The 20230-nt window shown below is 40.7% G+C and overlaps 1 protein-coding gene across 2 annotated transcripts; it reads left to right on the top strand.

The window, feature by feature from the left end:
• Window positions 1–862: 862 nt before the first annotated feature.
• sp8a (sp8 transcription factor a) lies at window positions 863–20222 on the top strand. Of its 2 annotated transcripts, XM_082521749.1 has the most exons (5): window positions 863–1013; window positions 9000–9105; window positions 13877–14388; window positions 16578–17467; window positions 17977–20222. In XM_082521749.1, the coding sequence occupies exons 4-5, from the start codon at window positions 17447–17449 to the stop codon at window positions 19174–19176; spliced, it is 1221 nt and encodes a 406-aa protein (XP_082377875.1). In that variant the 5' UTR covers window positions 863–1013; window positions 9000–9105; window positions 13877–14388; window positions 16578–17446; the 3' UTR covers window positions 19177–20222. The 2 variants fall into 2 exon arrangements, with proteins under 2 accessions (XP_082377875.1, XP_082377876.1); XM_082521750.1 differs by lacking the exon at window positions 13877–14388.
• Window positions 20223–20230: the final 8 nt, after the last annotated feature.

The following is a 20230-nucleotide window of genomic DNA, read 5'->3' as shown; positions in this document are numbered from 1 at the left end:
GCGGACACAGTGTAACTGATGCGACTTCATTTTGGACAGTGCAGAATGATTTCATTTTCTTCCTCTGAATTTAATGCACTGTGTTTGTTTGTGTGCGTTTGTACGTATGGGAATGGAATGTTAATATAGTGCATCAGCACACAAGCACGTTTGCAGGTATGAGTCAGTACAGGCTTGTGTACTGATGTGTGTTGTTTTGCGTGAGATCCGTGAGTTTGTTGCACACGCATGCAAGCGTAAGTGTGCATTTGTCACATGCAGGCTTGGCGTCAAGATGTCTCTGTTTCCTAAAGGTTAGGCTGTAAAGATGGAGAGATTTATGACTTCTAGCATGAGTTAATGTTTTGGCAGTGGCCTCTGTTGCTCATCTCATTGCGTGTGTGTGTGTGTGTGTGTGTGTGTGTGTGTGTGTGTGTGTGTGTGTGTGTGTGTGTCTTTGTGTAGGCCTAGAATTTGTTGACAAGTGATAACAGATACGCTTCGCATAACTCTCCTATAATGAAATACATGATAGATAGATAGATAGATAGATAGATAGATAGATAGATAGATAGATAGATAGATAGATAGATAGATAGATAGATAGATAGTCATTCTTTAGTCACTCTATGTTCCAGTAAATGTGAACAGGAACAGGTGATTTCACTGCTTTGCTATTGCTCATCATCATCACTCATACTTGTAGTTTTACCCTGTGATGGATGATGACGATGGTGAAGCCATAGACTTAAATATTTCTGTATTTGCTGTTTGTTGAGGAAATGTATCCGGCCGTGATGACATTTTATTGTTTTACTGCTAACACCATGGAGCATCACATAAGACTGACCCGGACTTGCATTGAGCTCCCTGGAAGTTGGCTTTGTTTTAGTTTAAATGTTAGCTAAATGATTGATGCTTCCTGGTGTCTGGCTTGAGTGGAAGACAGCCGGTATGTCTCATTGGGTATTGTGCCAGTTCAGGGTGTGGGTGGAATATGCTCCTAACCCGCGAAGAGAAAAACCTTTGTCAAGGTGAGTTTTTTCTATGTGACTGGATGTTTCATAGATGTTTTTTAGACCAGTGCTGTTTGAGTTTACCACCCACTCCTTGTTTGTCACTCTTTAAAAAGAAGCAGCTAACAATGCTCATCATCTCTTCAACCTTCATCACAGGCTGAATTTCCTGCGTATGATCTGCTGAAGTTCAAACCACAGAATAGAATAGTGAAGAAAGGGGATTCATGTGACTTTAGATGTGTCATAGTTGTTGTTTCATTTTAGTATTTCAAATCTACTGGTTTTTACCTGCACAGTTATCACTAGAGTTTGCAGTGGATGTTCAAAAAAAGAGAAAATATTCGGTGAGCAGCAGTGGTGAGAATACCTTGTTAATGTCAAATGTCAGAGCTGAATGGCCAAACTGCTTCAGGCTGATAGGAAAGCTACAAAGATTCAAATAGCCTCTCATTACAACCAAGGCAAGTAGAAGAGCATCTCTGAATGTACAGCAGGTTGAACCTTGAAGCAGATGGGCTACAGCAGCAGAAGACCAGGACAGGAAACTGAGGCTGCAGTTAAGACATGCTTACCAAAATTAGCTGGTTTAAATAGTGTGGGGGACTTTCTTGGTCCACTTTGTTCTTTTTTATACCAACTGAACATCATTTAAAAACAGTCTACTGGGTGTTGTTGCTCACCATGCCCACCCCTTTATAAACAGAGTCCATTAGTCTTGTGACAGATTCTGTCAGCAAGATGTCACAAAGCTCAACTGATCTCAGATACGAATGTGCCAATAAACTCACTGATTAAGTCACCAGATCTCAATCCAATACGGCACCTATGGAATGTGCAGGAACAGGACATTCACATCATCGATGTGCAGTGGAAAAATCTCCATCATGTTAGTGTGGACCAAAGTCTCTGAATGTTTCCAGAACATTGTTGGATCTATGCCATCTATGCTAAGAATTAACCCTTTCAAACATGAATTATTACAACCTTTTTTCTTAAGTATTTTTATTCATCTTTAGGCATGAAAAAACATATTTGAACTACTTTTCAAAGAGTTTTTTTACATGTCCACTTAGGTGGACAACATACGTTTTGACAAACTAATAAATGATATGCACTGTGTGTTGTGTTTATGTGCAAGTATACCATCAACACTGACACAAATACAAGAAAACAGCCTTTTAATAGCTGTCCGCTGCAGTGACCACTATGAGTTAAAGGGTTAAGGCAGTTCTGAAAGTAAAAACTGGGTCCAACCTGGTGCAAGGTGTGCCTAATAAAATGACAGTTGAGTGCATATCTCAATTGTTCCTCTCTATTGTCATACGCTATTCTGCAGGTCCATAATTATTTGTGTCTGCAGGGGGGAGTTAAGAATTCAATAATGTCTTTACTGTCTGCTTAACACAGTAACACAGTATAATGTAGAAAAAAACCCTTTTCTCAACCAACTACTGCTGAGTGATTCTAAATATGGGAATTAAAACAAAATGTTTTCCGTTTTTGCAAAAAACATATGTTTTATATATTCCTTTAATCATCTTTCGATATCTCAGGTTCTGCATTTTTATTGAAAAATGCTGAAAAGGTATTTCATTTTGTTTCCAGTACATCAGACTTCAATAAAAAACTGATAAATAGGATTTTTTTGTGTTCATTTTAAGTGAGTAGCTGCATCAAACTGAATTACAACCTAGTTTTGTTTTTTGTTTGTTAGTTTTTAATCCCTTTTGAAATATACATTTGAACAGCTCGTAAAAATATAAGTACAGTGTTTGTCAGAAATGAGGAAGTGCTCTGGTTCTTTTAAATAAAGAATGAATGACAGACATAATCCGGATACAGAAAGAATTTTTGTGACATCAGATACTGGTTGTCACACCCTGCTAGAAGACTCTGATAAGCCTGACAACAGTCTTTGACTGTAAAACTAATAACAAATTACCTTGTGACAGGCTGGATTACTGTGTGTGCATGTGTGTGTGTGTGTGTGTGAGAGTGTCTAAATGTGTGTCAGTGGGATACAAGTTTGACAGATTCTGTCTGTGCCCAGAACATTCTTCACATATGGTTTAATTGACTGGAATAATAAGGTTTTATTGCTTAAAAGAAAAAGAAAAAAAACAAAATAAACATCTCTACTCTAAAGTATGCGTGCATGTGTGAGTGTATGTGCGTGATTGTATGTGACTGAGAGAGGTGTGTCCAAAAACAGGTGAAGTGTTTCCAAAGAAATACTTCTGCAGTGACCTGGAACACAAGAAAACAGAGCATTGTGCTAATACTTGAGAAGCATCTAATCAGACTTTTAGTATCCTTCTCTCCTGTTCTTGTCCATATCTTGCTGTTAAGTGCTTGTGTTAGGTGTTCTCTTGTTGAGGACAAATCTAATGCAGGACTGCCTTACTTAAAATCTTTTAAGCAATTTTTCAGTGGGTTTTTTTTTCCAGTTATTTTATGGACATATTGTGTAATTCAGTCAAAGCTGCAGTTATAATAATTAACTTTGTTTTTCCCCCCTTTTTTTCTTCAAAGTGAACAGTCGCCTCACACGTTTTCTCCCCACAATCCAAAACATTCTCCTTTGATTGCTTCATGATTTCAAACTGGACATACTGTATGAATGTGAGAGTGGGAAGCTGGGTCTCTCTTTGTCTTAGCTCTGGATTGGCTTGGATAGTTTTCATACATACATCATATGGCATGATTTTGCATTCATGGTTTAAATGTGACCTTACTGTCTCAAAAATCACTAGAAGGTATTAGTTATAGTGAAATTCTAATCATCAAAAGAGAATATCTTTGAGTTTTACTGCAGCCTCGACTGTTACACAAACTGTTTACTTTTCTGTCTTCAGCTCTTTGCCCCAACTTCAACCATGATACTTAAAGCCAAACCTACAGTAATTAACACTTCTGTGACTCAGAAGACATCCTCAAAGACCAAATCTGAGTGGCATATGCAGGAGTTTACTATTATATGTACACATTTGCAAAGGTGATAGAGACATAAAAGATGCACAAAGAGAAGGGAAAAGTCAACCTGCGGTCAGGCTCCAAAACTATATGACCCTGAGAGATCACAGGTCAAAGACCTCCTGAGGAGATGAGATGCTCAAAGATATAACATCATTACAGGAGAGGTAGGAGCAAGACCTTGAACTGAGAGTAAACTCTGAGATGAACTTTGCCCCCGTAAATCATGCAGTACAGCCTAAATTTAGTTCAAATTATGGGCAGATTAAAGCACAAACTCAGAATTCCTTGTTATTATTGTTTTTAGTTCAAAGCACTGAAATTGTTTGGCTTTGTTTATGAGATGCATACACAAACGGGAAGTTTTTTCAGCATCGCCACTTGACAGGAAAAATGTATAACCGAATTCAAAGACACAGAATTAAGCTGCACTGAAAGACTATTAAAGAGGACAGGTCTCATGCTGTGCTTTCAGACAGTGAGCAAGTATGTGTTTAAACAGTCTCTTTGAAGCTAAATGTGAAATGATTAAGTCCACTTAGAAGTCTGCGTGGCTCTTCAGTGTGCGTTCATGTGTGCGTGCATGGAGCTCTTTGAAGATGGCACTCTTGTGAGCTCAGGAAAACCTTTACAGCAGTGCTAAGTGGAGGGTGCAGCTCACTATAAAGATCCAAGATAAGTGTGTAATGTGTGTATTCATGAGTTGTGTGTTTGTGTAGTTGAGGCAGGACTTGACATGACTTGAGGGCCCGGTAGAGCTGACGCCAGCCCCTTGTTTCTGGCTGTCTGTATGCGTCCTGAATGACAGCCCAGAGGCAGTGCGTATGTGTGTGGTTAGGTGGGAAAAGAAAGGTTTCATGTTCGACAGGAACCATCAATAAAACAGCAACCGTCAAATCGCCTCAAAACCACCTGAACCTGCTCTGAGAAAGTGTGGAGGAATGTGTCTGAGTGTGTTTGAGAGGGAGAGAGAGAAGAAGAGCAAGACGGAGAGTGAAAGATAGTAGAGGATGTGTGTCGACATGTATTCTCTCTTCTTTAACTTGTTCAGTGACTTCAGCAGCTCTAATTGGTGACCATGTAAAGCATGGTTTGCACGAGGCTGTGCCTCTGCAGAGATTTGTCAGATGCACAGATGATATTTAAGCTTGCCCACATTTCCAGGCAAATCTTGGGGGGCGGGGTCTGCATTTATGTGTGGAATAAATTAACAATTTGTTGCACGGCAATTAGCATGAAAAAGCAAGCGGCTGTTTTCCAGTCAATTTAACATCAGCCATCTCTTAGTGCTTTTCTTAGCGCCTCCCTTCTTCTGCTCTCTCTAGCCTCGGAATTTTATGGCAGGCATTGTGGCGAGTTGAAGCGCAATGATGGGGAGGAGGATGAGCTAACCATGAGCGTAGCATTGATTGTGTGGGTTTGTTAGTATGTGTCTGTTTCTGTGCATACGTATGTGAGTGCTATTGCATTAAGTTGCACTGAAAAGTGCTTTGGTCTGCAAATCTGCAAGAAGTAATTGACATTTCACAGCAGCAGAGGTAAAAGAAACAAAAAAACAAAACAAAACAGATTCATGCTTTAAAGAATATAATAGTACTTGTAATACAATACTACTACAGCACTGTGTGCACATTATACACTACCTTATGACTTACAAAGTAAGTTAAAGCACTTAAGTAATTTAGACTTTTAGGATTAGTTGAAGAGAAACCACTCAGAGGACTGCTGCAGTCCCAGTGTGGTGTCATTTTCCATAACTTTTCATAATGAGGTTGTGGGAATTTAACCCATGCAGAGACTACAGAGATGCACTTGCACACAGTTCTCCAAAAAGTCAGCACATAGTGCAAAACCCACGACACTGCATGTAGGTGCTTATTGAAGCTAACTTGAACAAGACCTTCACTGCAAATAAGTTCTGTATCCATTATGACTTATGGTTATAGTCAGTTTACATACACTCATCATATATATGTGTGTCATGGTCACTTTGGGTTTTTACTGATTTCTTCAATTGTTCTTTTCCAGAGTGGAATTATTTTACAGCATATATCTTTAATGACTTTAAAAAACAAGAACTGTATGCAGAACTTTGGCTTTATTTAGGATGTTCTCTAATCCACACAGCATGAATACATTACTCCTAATATTTGGATAAATCTCCCTTAGCAACTTTCATCAAAACCAGATGCTTTGGGTAGCCATCATCAAGCTTCTGTCTGGTTATTTGACCACAGTTCTTGGCATAACTGCTGCAGTTCATTTAAACTGGTTAGTTTCCTGGCACAGACCAAGCGTCATCCATCAAACCAATAATTTGTTATGAAGTTGAATAAGTGGAAGAATTTCTCCTCCTTGTTATCACATCTACTTTGTGCAGTGTACCAGTACCTGTTAAAGCAAAACAGTCCCACAGAATGATGCTACCACTACCCTGCTTGGTAGCTGATACAGTGTTTTTAGGTTTGAAGGCCTCACCTTTACGCCTCCAAATGTAGCTCTTGACAGTTGTTTTGACACTGCCCCCTGGAAACAGTACACAGCTACACCTATGCAGAGCAGCTTTGACCAGCGCAGCACACATTCACAATTCACCTATTATCATTCATTAATTAAACTGATAGTGTCTCTTAAGAAAATTTCTACCTATTTAACTTACAGCTCGGTGCTTTGCACTTTTCTGACGGCAAATTCTACTCTTTATGAAGGATCTGGTTTGTACCTTCGGCAATGTTATTTATATAGCACATTTCATAACATGTGAACATAATGTGCTTAACATAAAAGTAATAATTTCAAAACACACACAAAAATAACAGTTATCTTTCAAGCCCTTTTGATCAAATTTTGGATTTGTGATCTGAGCTTAACAGACAGGTTACTAAACCATGTAGTATTGCCATAATGGATGAAAAATTCAGTAGTTGCCCTATAGAGTAATTTTCCAATGCTTTCATCCATCACATGGGTCCCAAAGTGATCATCTTAAAGTTGTCCCTTGCTTAACCTTCTCTCCGCAACTTAAAACCAAGCTGTGATCTAAAACTAATCTCTGATGGATCTTGGCTTGCTTACCTTTTTGTATTGATTTCTGCAATGTTTGTGTATACTGTGAAAAAAGGAGAGAGCTCAAGCAGCTCTTGGGGACTCTCACACTCATACCTGTATGTACTACCGAAACCATAAAGTTCACCTGCCACTTCTTTTAATTAAAAAAGCAAGGAGAAAAACAATGCCTTTTTACTCTAAACAAAAGAGCGATCAAGCACAAGGCTAGGTAGAAAAGGAGAGGGGGCAGGGCTAAGGAGGCGGACACTTATACGGCCATACCCCATATACCTTGCAGGTGTCCTGCGTTTAGCATCATTAGGTGACACCTGTAAACTCAGAAGCAGAAGAAAACAACAACAGTAACAGTGATCTGTAACACCAGGTACATTTAAAGTGAGCACATAACTGAAAAAAGTTTAAGAACTGTGTAATTAGGGATGGGTACCGGTATATAATTCTATCTAAGCACTGAAATCTTAATTAAACTGAAAACTTAAAAGAGTCAAACTTTTAAATGTCCAAAATATCACTTCACATGAAGAAGTGCTAGAGAAACATATGAATGCTTAGAGGAGTCAGAGTGCTTATAAGCATCAGTAGCAGCAGATGTCCATATCCTAGAGTTTTCCATGAGACTTCCTTTTGCTTTTTTGATGACACTTGATCAAAATAATTTAGGATGCCTTGTATTAAGCTCATTGAGTCATTGATTAAGACTAAGAAGAAGACTAAGATAGGTGCCGTAAACTCGTAAATGTATTTAATTAAGGTTTCCAGATTTATAGAGCTCAGATCTGCACTGATTATACAAGAAGACACAATAACAAAATATATATATCATGTTCAAAAGCTAAAAAAATTATAAATCACAATAAACCTGGCTGATGGTCTTCGCTTTAGCAAACATGCAAACTTAAATTCTCCGAAAGTTAGCTGCTGCGAGCGGTAGTCGTCCAGGTGAGGATGGGAGGAAAAAACCTCACAAACAAGCCTTCTAATGCTGATGTGGGTGTCTACTCAATCACCACTTCCATCAGACAGACAGATGGACTGCTAGCCAACAGGACACACTCACACAAGATGACCTAGACCCCCCACGCTGAGGTAGCAGCGATCAGACGCATCAAGTCCATCCATCAAGACTGAAAGTGAAAAATGACGTCTGGAAGTGTATGATTATGCTCCTGGGCTTCAGCTCATCAATCAATGGACGCACATACATTAAACACAGAGAAGACACAAAAACCTGAAAAATGAACATGAGTAAATTAATCTTCTTGTCTGAGGAGTGTCTGTGCGGTGGTGAAGAGCAAGAAGAGGAATGAACAGAGTTATTGGTGAAGAGAACCAAGATCACGGTCAGAGCGGGATTTAATCAAGGAGAACGAGTTTGTCCGAGTGCTCCTCAGTGGTTGAGTTTGGAGAACAAGGCTGGCTTCAGGACAAACACTGCAGCATCTTAACTCAGACATGTGACATGTGTGGCATCATGGGCTTTTTTGTTTTTATATCTTCATCCTCTTCTTCTAGTTCTTCTGCTCTTCTGTTTGTCTTCCTTCCACTTTGAAACCCAGCATTATTAGTTCACGTGTAAGCAAAAATGTTGGTTTTCTGATTGTTGAATGCCACAGGAAACAGATAGTAACAGCAAACCTGAGTCAATAAAGACAAAATCTTGTTTGCTGATTGTTGTAGGTTTTTGCTACCTTATCACTACATGCTGATAAAAAAAAAACTTCAACACCATTTGCAGAATGGTGATACACGTGTTTGAAGCTTAGCCATGATATCAAACACTTCAGGGTAGTGTTTGGGAGATATGCTTCCTGTTAGTTCTGAAGTCAGATTTCGGAGCTGGGTGTCACATCTAATTAAAGTTGACTTCGTTCCAGCAGTAGTAGTCGTAAAATAACTTTTTCCCAATAAGACAATGTCAATATGAAGTTGGTAAAACTCAATCTGCCAATGTTTTGACAGACAAATCCTCCTTCCTCCTCTGTTGCTAACACAAAGCTAGCCAAGAACTCTTTAAGCTGAGTGAATGCTGACCCCAGCCCAGCAGCCAGACCCTGAACTTCAACAGGTAACAAACTTATGAGCAGTCAGCCTGCAGCCTCTGTTTTTATCTGTTTATGGTTCTAAGGTAGAATCACTGTGGCAATTTTGGCTGTTTTTCATCTTTGCTTTGTTCTGTTGGTTTTTTGTGGTTTTTACTAAATGAAAAATTTACTTACCAAACAAACTCAGCAGGTGACTGCTTTGATGGTCTTTTAGTACAATACAGCACTTGTACTGCATCTTAGCTGTCTCATACAGATGAGGAGGGAGAGGCTATAGAAGATATAGAGTTATCTGCTAATGCTAGCACTGGTTAGCAATGTGCATCGTTTTTGTAGTTATTTCCCTGTCAAAATGTGATTTCATGTACACCACACACTGAACAAAAACTTAACTCTGCATAACTTTAAGCCATTGTAGGATTTAAATAAGTTATGCAAACCCTATTAAACCCTCTTGTATTTGCTATGAAGGGGAAATTATCTGTAGAAACAATCAGTGTTTTTATATCAAACTGTAAACATATTTATTTCTGCTATAGATTTTGGGCATTTAAACATACAGTGGGGCAAAAAAGTATTTAGTCAGCCACTGATTGTGCAAGTTCCCCCACTTAAAATGATGACAGAGGTCAGTAATTTGCACCAGAGGTACACTTCAACTGTGAGAGACAGAATGTGAAAAAAAAAATCCATGAATTCCCATGGTAGGATTTGTAAAGAATTTATTCGTAAATTAGGGTGGAAAATGAGTATTTGGTCACCTCAAACAAGGAAAATCTCTGGCTCTCACAGACCTGTAACGTCCTCTGTAAGAAGCTTTTCTGTCCCCCACTCGTTACCTGTATGAATGGCACCTGTTTGAACTCATCATCTGTATAAAAGACACCTGTCCACAGCCTCAAACAGTCAGACTCCAAACTCCGCCATGGCCAAGACCAAAGAGCTTTCGAAGGACACCAGGAAAAGTATTGTAGACCTGCACCAGACTGGGAAGAGTGAATCTACAATAGGCAAGCAGCTTGGTGTGAAAAAATCAACTGTGGGAGCAATCATCAGAAAATGGAAGACATACAAGACCACTGATAATCTCCCTCGATCTGGGGCTCCACGCAAGATCTCATCCCGTGGGGTCAAAATGATCATGAGAACGGTGAGCAAAGATCCCAGAACCACACGGGGGGACCTGGTGAATGACCTGCAGAGAGCTGGGACCAAAGTAACAAAGGTCACCATCAGTAACACACTACAACGGCAGGGAATCAAATCCCGCAGTGCCAGACGTGTTCCGCTGCTGAAGCCAGTGCATGTCCAGGCCCGTTTGAAGTTTGCCAGAGAGCACATGGATGATACAGCAGAGGATTGGGAGAATGTCATGTGGTCAGATGAAACCAAAGTAGAACTTTTTGGTATAAACTCAACTTGTCGTGTTTGGAGGAAGAAGAATACTGAGTTGCATCCCAAGAACACCATACCTACTGTGAAGCATGGGGGTGGAAACATCATGCTATGGGGCTGTTTTTCTGCCAAGGGGACAGGACGACTGATCCGTGTTAAGGACAGAATGAATGGGGCCATGTATCGTGAGATTTTGAGCCAAAACCTCCTTCCATCAGTGAGAACTTTGAAGATGAAACGAGGCTGGGTCTTCCAACATGACAATGATCCAAAACACACCGCCCGGGCAACAAAGGAGTGGCTCCGTAAGAAGCATTTGAAAGTCCTGGAGTGGCCTAGCCAGTCTCCAGACCTCAACCCCATAGAAAATCTGTGGCGGGAGTTGAAAGTCCGTGTTGCTCGGCGACAGCCCCAAAACATCACTGCTCTTGAGAAGATCTGCATGGAGGAATGGGCCAAAATACCAGCTACTGTGTGTGCAAACCTGGTAAAGACCTATAGTAAACGTTTGACCTCTGTTATTGCCAACAAAGGTTATGTTACAAAGTATTGAGTTGTATTTTTGTTATTGACCAAATACTTATTTTCCACCCTGATTTACGAATAAATTCTTTACAAATCCTACCATGTGGATTCATGGATTTTTTTTTCACATTCTGTCTCTCACAGTTGAAGTGTACCTCTGGTGCAAATTACTGACCTCTGTCATCATTTTAGGTGGGAGAACTTGCACAATCGGTGGCTGACTAAATACTTTTTTGCCCCACTGTAAGAGTCTATGGAGACTGAATCACGTTTAGAGCCAGTTAAAGCAGTCATTTGACAAACTGCAGTTGGACCCATTTTCTTAGCCCCAGAGGTTGACCCTTCACTGTGGCCCACAGTTCCATGTTATTGTTGAGAATCCGCTGATAGTCACACGAGACAACAAAATCTGTCCATAAAATAAAGTGAAGCTCAGTGTAGATGATAACTTGAGCCATGACAATAAAACTATTTATTTTAAGTCAGATCTTTACTATCTTAAGAACTAAAGGGGAAATTATGGTACAGCTGTTTGTCAGATGGCGACAGTGTCAAAAACATGTGGTACCACCACTTTGTGGGCTTGATGGTGCTGTAGGTCCATCAGCCAGCCATACAAAAGAGCTGAAGTGAAACCTAGTGTTACAAACAATGAAAAGTGTCCACTGCACTCACTGTTTTATGTTTTCATGCTTTTCCCATTCCTTGTGAGCTCCACTATCGCTCCCTACCCGGTTCTGGTCACTGTCAACCAATCAGCATTTGACCGACAGATGTCGAGCAACATGCAGCTGGGATCTTAAAGGAGTGGTTGACAGCACTAATCTGTGGGCTTGCTGTAGACACAATTGCAGTACCGTAAAGTTAGCCTTTCCAAACCTTTAAAAACTGTCATTTAATTAGCAGCAGTGGTAAAAGATGGCCTGAGAAAAAACAAAGAAAGTAAAATATGAAACAATTACTTCTACTTACTATTTACTTTCTAGAAATCGCTGCATCACCATTCAAAATATTTATAAAAATCTATTTATTTATAGTCAATTCCTAGCACAGTTAATTGGTAGACCAGTAGTTGGGTTTTTTTTAATACTTTAATATTAAAAGTTGCAAACCTGAGGTGACACTTGGGTTATGTACACTGAGATGATGTGAAGACAAGGCGGAGGTCTCTCCATGAGGTTTAAGCTACGTTAACAGAGCGCAGCAAGAGTGTATACAAGCAGTGACCTGCAATCAGCGTACACACTCCCTTTCATCACAAACATCAACGACTTCTGAGAAAAATCAATGAAGACTCCTCCTCCAGAAGCATCTCATTAATATCTCGGTGCGCAGAACAGCTCCTTGGCATAAATCAGCAGCTTTACTGGGAGTAGTTAACAGAAACGTGACGAAAGTTGATGGAGGAGCAGAGAAACTCATAACGCAAGCAGCTTTAGTGAAGACGCTTGTTGAAAAGATACCACTTTCAGCACAACATGCATGTGTGTGCGTTTGTGTGTGTGTGTGTGTGTGTGTGTGTGTGTGTGTGTGTGTATGAGTGAAACTCCGAGTGAGACTGAATGAGAGCTTTTCATCCACTCCAGTTACTAATCACAGTCTCATTCTCTCACACCCTGCATAATTCTCCTCCCCACCTTTATAAATCTTTCTTCTCACTCCACCTCTTCCTGTCTTTCTGAGGGCAGAGACAGCAGATGTGTTGGCAGGTTAAATGACCTCTGTGATGTACGACTTAACAAACCCCGAGCATCCATCAACACTAACCCTCAGCGTGTGTGTGTGTGTGTGTGTGTCTGTGTGTGTGCGGAATAAAGAGAGGAAAGAGAGTGCTCATAAAGTGCAATTTCAATTCACCTTCATCCCAAAACTTGAGCCAAACAAACTCGGCAGAGGTGTCTACACACTCATCCTCCCAACCTTTCTCTCCTCACTGACAAATCCTCCCTCCTCCTCTTTTTTTTTTCTAATTTCATGAATGGGTTTGTCTGCTGGTGTATGTATATGCGCTGTATACATGAATGCGAATGAAGCCGTTCAACAGTGTAATTACATTGGCCTGGATTCCCTCAATCTGCTGCACGGGCTGATGAGAGATGTCCTCTCTGACCCCTGTATGTGCGTGAGAGCGACAGAAAAATGAGGGTAAACTTCTACAGATTTCAGGGCAGCTTATTGTCACTGTATCCACTAACCAAAGGGATAATCTATGAAACCAATGGAAATCAGTCCTCTCTACGCTTGCTTTCCATTACTCTAAAGCACTGGACTTTTTAAGATGTCCTCCTCTGATGACCTTATATTTATCTTTTCTTGCTATTGTATCATTTATAAGCGTTAGAATTTCAATAAGCTGCTATACGCTATGTGAGAGATTAAAAGCATACAAAGGGTAAATGAGTCGAAGAGATTTCACTATGTACTGATTCTTTATGGGATGGTTTTTTCTTAAAAAAAAAAAAAAAGAGGGGTGAATCTTATGATGTCATCACAACAACTCAAACTAATTTCCCTGACTCTGCTGCTACAGTCGTCCATCAGCTCCGTGCTGACAGACAGGCTGCGGACGTGCCCTCTCAGTGGAGTAATTACAGGAAGCCAAGGAGGAGCTGCTTCAGGCACATCCTGGCGCACAGCTCACCTGGATGACTTTTCCTGCACTTTAGAAAAGAAAGTTTATTTTATTTTAACGTCTTAACGTGCGTCTTCACATTGATTGTCGCAAGGTCTGGAACCTATCCTTCTTTTTTCTTTTTTTTCTTTTTTTTTAACTAAAATTGAGTGGCTACCCCCTGGTTACAATAAATATTTTTTTGTCATGTTTAGCAGCTTTGTCGTTTGACTCTGTGATTCTCCCGCTAATTGTCTCAGCAGGGCAGCTGACCAAGATGGCTGGCCTGCCCTCTGGATCACTCCTGACTATGCTCCAACCTACAAAAGGAGGAGATGGGGAAGAAAAAGCAAGGAGAAATAAAATACTTCACCCACCCCTCTCCCGGAGAAGTGCCAGATCTTTATTTCACTCTTTTCTCCCAGCTCTTTCTGTCTCAGTGCCCACAAAGTGATTGGAAAGCACACGACAATCTTTTTTTGTTGACGTTCGATGGCGCGTGATAATGCGGTCATTATCGTGGCTAAAGGAGCAGGTTGAGGCTCAGACAGGGTTTCACTGGGGGCCTTTAAAGCACACACATACAAAAACACGCACACACTCTCAGTGTGGGAAAAGAATGCTTCGAAAAGAGGGACAGCTGTTTGGGTGGCTTGTGAAGATGGCGATTAGGTTTAGGGGAAGATGGCCCACTGTAAACTCCACCTGTGCATACGGCCTTGCCCGAGGCTGTGGGGGAAAGCAGAGCCTCTCATTTCATCCAGTCTGCTGAGAGGTGTGTGTTTTTGTGATTTCGCTGTAATAACTAAAATACCCAAATCCAAAATTTTACAGCTATGAAGCCCAACTTCTAAATTATTTTCTGGGTTTCATTTCAAAGTAGAGTAAGCAAATATTCATTTGAAGCTAATCCAGCATATCAAGTTTATGAAGTCAATTTTAAGTTGAAAGCTGTGACATTGTCCACCACAGCACAGTGGATTTAGCAATAGCTGCAAAACAAACTGAACTAAGAAATTGTAGAAACAACTCAGTGTAAAGTGTAGACGGTATGAAAGAGAACCAAAGACATCACGGTGGCACCCACTGCTTTTAGATTTTGCATTTTGAAGCTTCAACATGGCAGTCACTGTTTTGTTTTTGGTTTCCTGGATTGAGAAGTTGCATTAGATGAATGAAAGTGTGGAATTCCCCTTTAACAACTAATGCTAGCTAGCTTGTTTAGCACGTTACATTCTCAAACTGTATGGGTGCAGCTCACAAACACACATATCGGCTAATTAGTGCTAATAAAGAGCTACAGTTTCACTCAAAACTAAAGCATATATATATTTTTGAGATGACAGATATAAAGCTCAAAAAGACAGCAGCAGCACAAACAAAGGTTGGTCGGCCTAGTGCACACTGAGCCAGCTGCCTGTACTGGGACACCTGTCAGTCAACATAGCCACGCCCCTTAAACCGTACATACTGAATGCTTTTTGTTTGTTACATATTTCTCTCTGAAACTGACAGCTGGTCATTTGGACTGGCAGGTTATAGTTTCCTAGGTAACCCTATAGGTGGTTTTATGTCAGTCAACGGCATTCTTCAGTCTCATTGGTAGTCACTTCAGTCGCCTGCCCAAAAGTTTATTACAGGTCCCGCCCACTTCACATCGTCAGCAGTTATTTCGTTCATGGTTGCTTCACGAAATCATTCACTATCTTTGGTCTCTGTGAATTATCTCCAGTGTTTATGCAGCTCTTCCAGGGAGATAAGATCTAAAAACATTGACCTCACTCAAATTTATTTTAAATACAACAAAGAAAATGTATGCAAGAAAGAAAAAACAAAACAAAACAACATTCTGGGTTATTATGTCAAAAATTTAATTTGGGATATGAAATTGTTAAATTACTTGAAATTTTTAGTTTCTGCTGGACAAGTCAAAATTTTAAGATATTAAATTGAAATTTTGAAATTCAATTTCTTCACTTTTTTTCTCTTTTTTGGTGGCACAAAAATTCTTCCATACAAAAGCCACCTGGTTCAATTTACAGAAGAACTAAATTGACTGTAGGAAGTATCATTATTTAATTTAAATTTAAATTAAATTTAAATTACATTTTAATTTGGTTTTGGGGTAAAGTACCCCTCTAATCTAAGCTGATGCACCATGCCATCCTTACTTACTTAAAATGAAAAAGGCTTTGCAGCTGCTTGTCTAGCTTCTCTACATTTTACAAAAAGGTGCAAGTACAGCAGACCAACAATGTATTTGTTATTTTCCTGGAGAATAGTTGTTAGGCCTATAAACTACTAATCTAGCCACTGGTCAAGTAAGTCAATCCATTGTACATCATATGTTTGAGATATTAGTATCTTGGTGTGTTTAAACCATCAAGGATATGCTGAATAATTTTCTTCAAGAAACAAACAACAAACATCTGCCTTAACACTTTGAAGTGTACATGAAATCTAAGCTAAAATGATATATCGGACTTTGCATTGCAACACCAAAAATAATTATGCACACTAGCAGCCACTTGATTTAAACTGTGAGATGTGATTAACTTTTCTGTGAGTGTGGAGCTGACTTCATTTAGGATAGTCAAAGCGATGAGGTAAGGGCAGGAAAGCAGTATATCAAGCAAATGAAGAAAGTAGCTTGAATCCTGCTGTTTTATTACATTTGAAATTCAAATGAAATATAAGTGCCTTTGCTCTTACATTAGGTTATTTCTAGGGTGCTTGTGTCATCACAAAGGTTAAACATGCCTGATTTAAGTGTAGGACTATCTATTCAAATAATAAAAGTTACTTCCTCCCACTGTTAGTCTGAGCTTAGCCAAGTGTCTAAATGAGTTATAAAATTAGGGAAAAGAACAGAAAGAGGTGCTTTATTTTAAAAAGTAATTTGTTTTGTGTTGAATAAGATGAAATTGTAGAGGCAGTGATGGTATCCTCCTTTCCCTCCCCCAGGGCTGACTGGATACGCCCCAGGGACAGGATGGGACGGACCTGACCAGCCTCCCATTCATCAGCCTTTCCCTCTGAGTGAACTCACAACATAAGTAAAACAAAACTGCGCTTTGCTGTTTTACATGCACAGAAAGCTTCCCTTGTGTATTTTATTGTGTTTACTAGCACGCATTATCTTTCTTGGCCGATGGCACAAAATCCCCTTATGCCATCATAGTTGCTTTTTAGTTTATTAAATGTTGCCTTTTTATTGCTAAATTAAGGGGTAACTTCACCTTAACACAGCTTTAAATTCAACTGGCAGTGAATAGGTTTGGGGGATTTTAGCTGCAATTTGCCTACTTTGCCTTATCATGGAGCCTTGCGCTGTTCGAAGTCCAGTAACGAAATACATGGAGCATCAAATATAAATACACGTGAAACTAAATGGCATTACTGCTGCTACATTTTTATTAACCTAATGAGGAAATGCCTTAAATCAGTCACGGAACTATTCACTGCCACTTTTTGTGGCGTTATGACGTGTATTTTGACCAAGTGGTGAGAAGGAAGAACGTTTCTGCGCACTCATCTGTTGCTTCAGTGTCTCCTTTTGAATTTCATGCCTTAAACTTTAAACTATTCTCTCACTCCTACTTTGAAACTATACTTGCTTACAACGTTTGAAACTTATGACGACCCCGAGCACGAATGTTTGGAGAAGATGACAGCTGATGTCTGATTGGCCAGCGGATGCTTAGCGCCACTTCAAAGCCACGGGGAAGATACAACTACTACCAAAGCAGTCAGAGAGGAAAACAGACCGATCACGCAAGCTACCGAGAGCACACACAGACACTGACAGCAGAAGATATCACTGCACGGAGTCCATGGCTGCCACACTGCTTGGGGTGAGTTTGCATTTCGACGCAACTTTTGTTTTTCTCTGAATATTTTTTTATTTTAATTTTAATTTTTTGGCAAAAGCAAATTCTTAAAAGGGTCTGTCCATTTGCTTATTCGGTTAATATTTATTTTATTCCCTTTATCTCGTTTAAATGCCGCTGTTTATAATAAAAGTATCGTTATTTAAATTAACCGAGCTTTAGTTCTTTTCCCATCTACATTTTTAGCTTTCACAGCTTGCGCTATTGATGGCGAGTTGCTACGTCTAATGGAAAAGTTAAGCGATTTTTTAAAGATTATTTGCCCACCATAGTTAAAGTTTTATAAGTTACTAAGTTATCCCACCTGCTGTGATTTTGCTGGTTAAGTTAAAAAACAACAACAATGTAAGCTTCATTTGTGTTTTGCAGACTGTGTCCAACTCATTTGATTTACATGCTTCATTTTACGAGTGTTTTGCGCACATGGTTTCAGTGGCGTGCTGGCTCTAAGTGCGTGCTTTGTGTTCCCGCAGGAGGAGCCACGGTTGGGCAGCACCCCGCTGGCCATGCTGGCCGAAACCTGCAGCAGGATTGGGGAGCCCAGCCCCTCGTGCTCCCCTACTGTTTCCGAAGGAGCCCCCGGACCCGTCAAAGGGTTCCATCCGTGGAGAAGGAGCTCGCAAGTCACCAGCAACTTGGGTACCTGCCTCACATCGTTTGGGGTTTCTTCTGGGACCTCCAGGAGTAGCAGGACCGGACTGAATGACGCCTCTAGCGCTTTCACTGTGACGGCTGCTACTTCTTCTTTAGGGAATGATTTTTCGATGTACCAGCCCGCTGTGCCACCGGACAACTGCGTTCCCAATTCCGCACACGCACAGCGGCCCGTGCTTCTGACCAAATTTCCCTCCTCGGTAGAAAGCATAGCCGGGATATATCCAAGGATGCATGCACATCCCTATGATCCATGGTTCAAACCCGTGGGGGATACTGGTAACGGGCCTCCTGCCTGGTGGGATATGGGCAGCAGCTGGGTGGACGCACAGAACACAGTCGGGTTACCCTCTCCTTTGAGCAGCTACACCAGTGACTACAGCTCTAACTTCAGCCCTGGTGCCTCTCAGCACCTGCTCCCCGCGGCGCAACATCTCTTCGACGGCTTCAGACCACCTGTTCCCGCAGCCTACACAGAGCCTCCGGTCACGGCGGCACCTCCTCTCACAGGTTCCCCAGTCGTTTCTTTGCCCCCATCCTCCCGCTCCTCTTCACGGCGCTACTCCGGTAGAACCACTTGTGACTGTCCAAACTGCCAAGAGGCGGAGAGCCTCGGCCAAGGGCGCACGAGTCCCCGGCGGAGGGGCTTGCACAGCTGCCACATCCCAGGTTGTGGTAAAGTTTACGGCAAAACTTCGCACCTGAAGGCCCACCTGCGCTGGCACACCGGGGAGAGGCCGTTTGTCTGCAACTGGCTTTTCTGCGGGAAACGCTTTACGCGCTCTGACGAGCTCCAGCGGCACCTGCGCACACACACCGGGGAGAAGCGATTCGAGTGCCCCCTCTGCCACAAACGATTCATGCGCTCTGACCATCTCAGCAAGCACGCAAGGACACACAGCCCGGAGGACGGCGGGGAGCCGGGGCTCACGAAGGGCACCAGCGACACGGACAATAGCGGCAGCCCGAGCCCTGGACTGAGACTGCACAACACCGAGGGACAGAGAGCGGTGCAATAATCCACAGAGCTGAACCCGATGAATCCACACGTGGGTTGTTTGCTTTACAGCGTGCCGTGGACTCTAAAGAACTGAAACAGCACTTTATGGATCACTCTGCTTATACCTCATCTGTTATTTGTACCTTTCTATGAAAAATCTTTTACTCATCTGTCGTTTAGTTTTTGTTTTCTTTTTTAATTTCTCTATTGCCTAATTTATTCTCTTTTTTTAATATAAAAAAGGAAGAAAAACGAGCCTTTCATGATCCCCTTTTACTTCATTATTATAGTAATTAAATATATAAATTATAAAAAAGTTTGAGTGACTGCATTTCTATAATTTACTCGTGTTTGAAAGTCTGTGTTGCACTGGGATTAATAAATGGGGCAATTTTCAATTAAAAACAAACAAAACAACTATTCACATGCAATAATCTAAGTTTTGTTGTATATTACAATTTGCCTCAGAAACAAAGTCTTAGTTTTCAGTTTGCAGTGATTATATATAAAACCATAAAAAAATACATACATAACAATTCTATTTTTTTTTAATTTAACAATTTTATTCTATTTAAGTAGGCACATCTGCACATCTGCACCTTTAGATACAAAGAGTTCTGTAGTCAGTGACGTCAGCTGCTGCTTTATGGGGGGGGGAATCTGCTTTAAGTTTTTTGTTTCAATGATGAAAAGACGTTGCTATTAAAAAATGCTGTAAAGAGTAGGAGACTTGGAGTGAATACTCACAGTGAGCTTTAAACACAGTTGTGTAGGTGGAGATCTCCACCTAGTGTTCAGTTTATGCAGTCAGCAGCTGCTTGGATCACATGGGCTTGGACTGTAATATTGAATGCAGGTCCTGGTTATGCAGCAATCTTTTGTTGCACCAATAAAATAAATTAAAATGTAAAAATCTTTGGCACATCTACACAAATATATTTAAACAAACAGATATTAAAAACGTGTAGTGAGTTGTATACATGCTTCAATTCTGGTGTTGGTCTTCAGGGACTGTCATGGTTGAATATTAAAAAAGTTTTTGCCTATTTTTCATTAAAAAAAAATGTACATGA

Source organism: Aulonocara stuartgranti (assembly GCF_965226115.1).
Source record: "Aulonocara stuartgranti genome assembly, chromosome: 22".
Lineage (NCBI taxonomy): Eukaryota > Metazoa > Chordata > Actinopteri > Cichliformes > Cichlidae > Aulonocara > Aulonocara stuartgranti.
This window is presented reverse-complemented; position numbering and strand designations above follow the sequence as displayed.

Coding starts and splice junctions, on each gene's coding strand:
- sp8a (XM_082521750.1), top strand. CDS start 17,447: ATGGCTGCCACACTGCTTGGG. Junction 17,468..17,976: donor TGGCTGCCACACTGCTTGGG/GTGAGTTTGCAT, acceptor GTGTTCCCGCAG/GAGGAGCCACGGTTGGGCAG.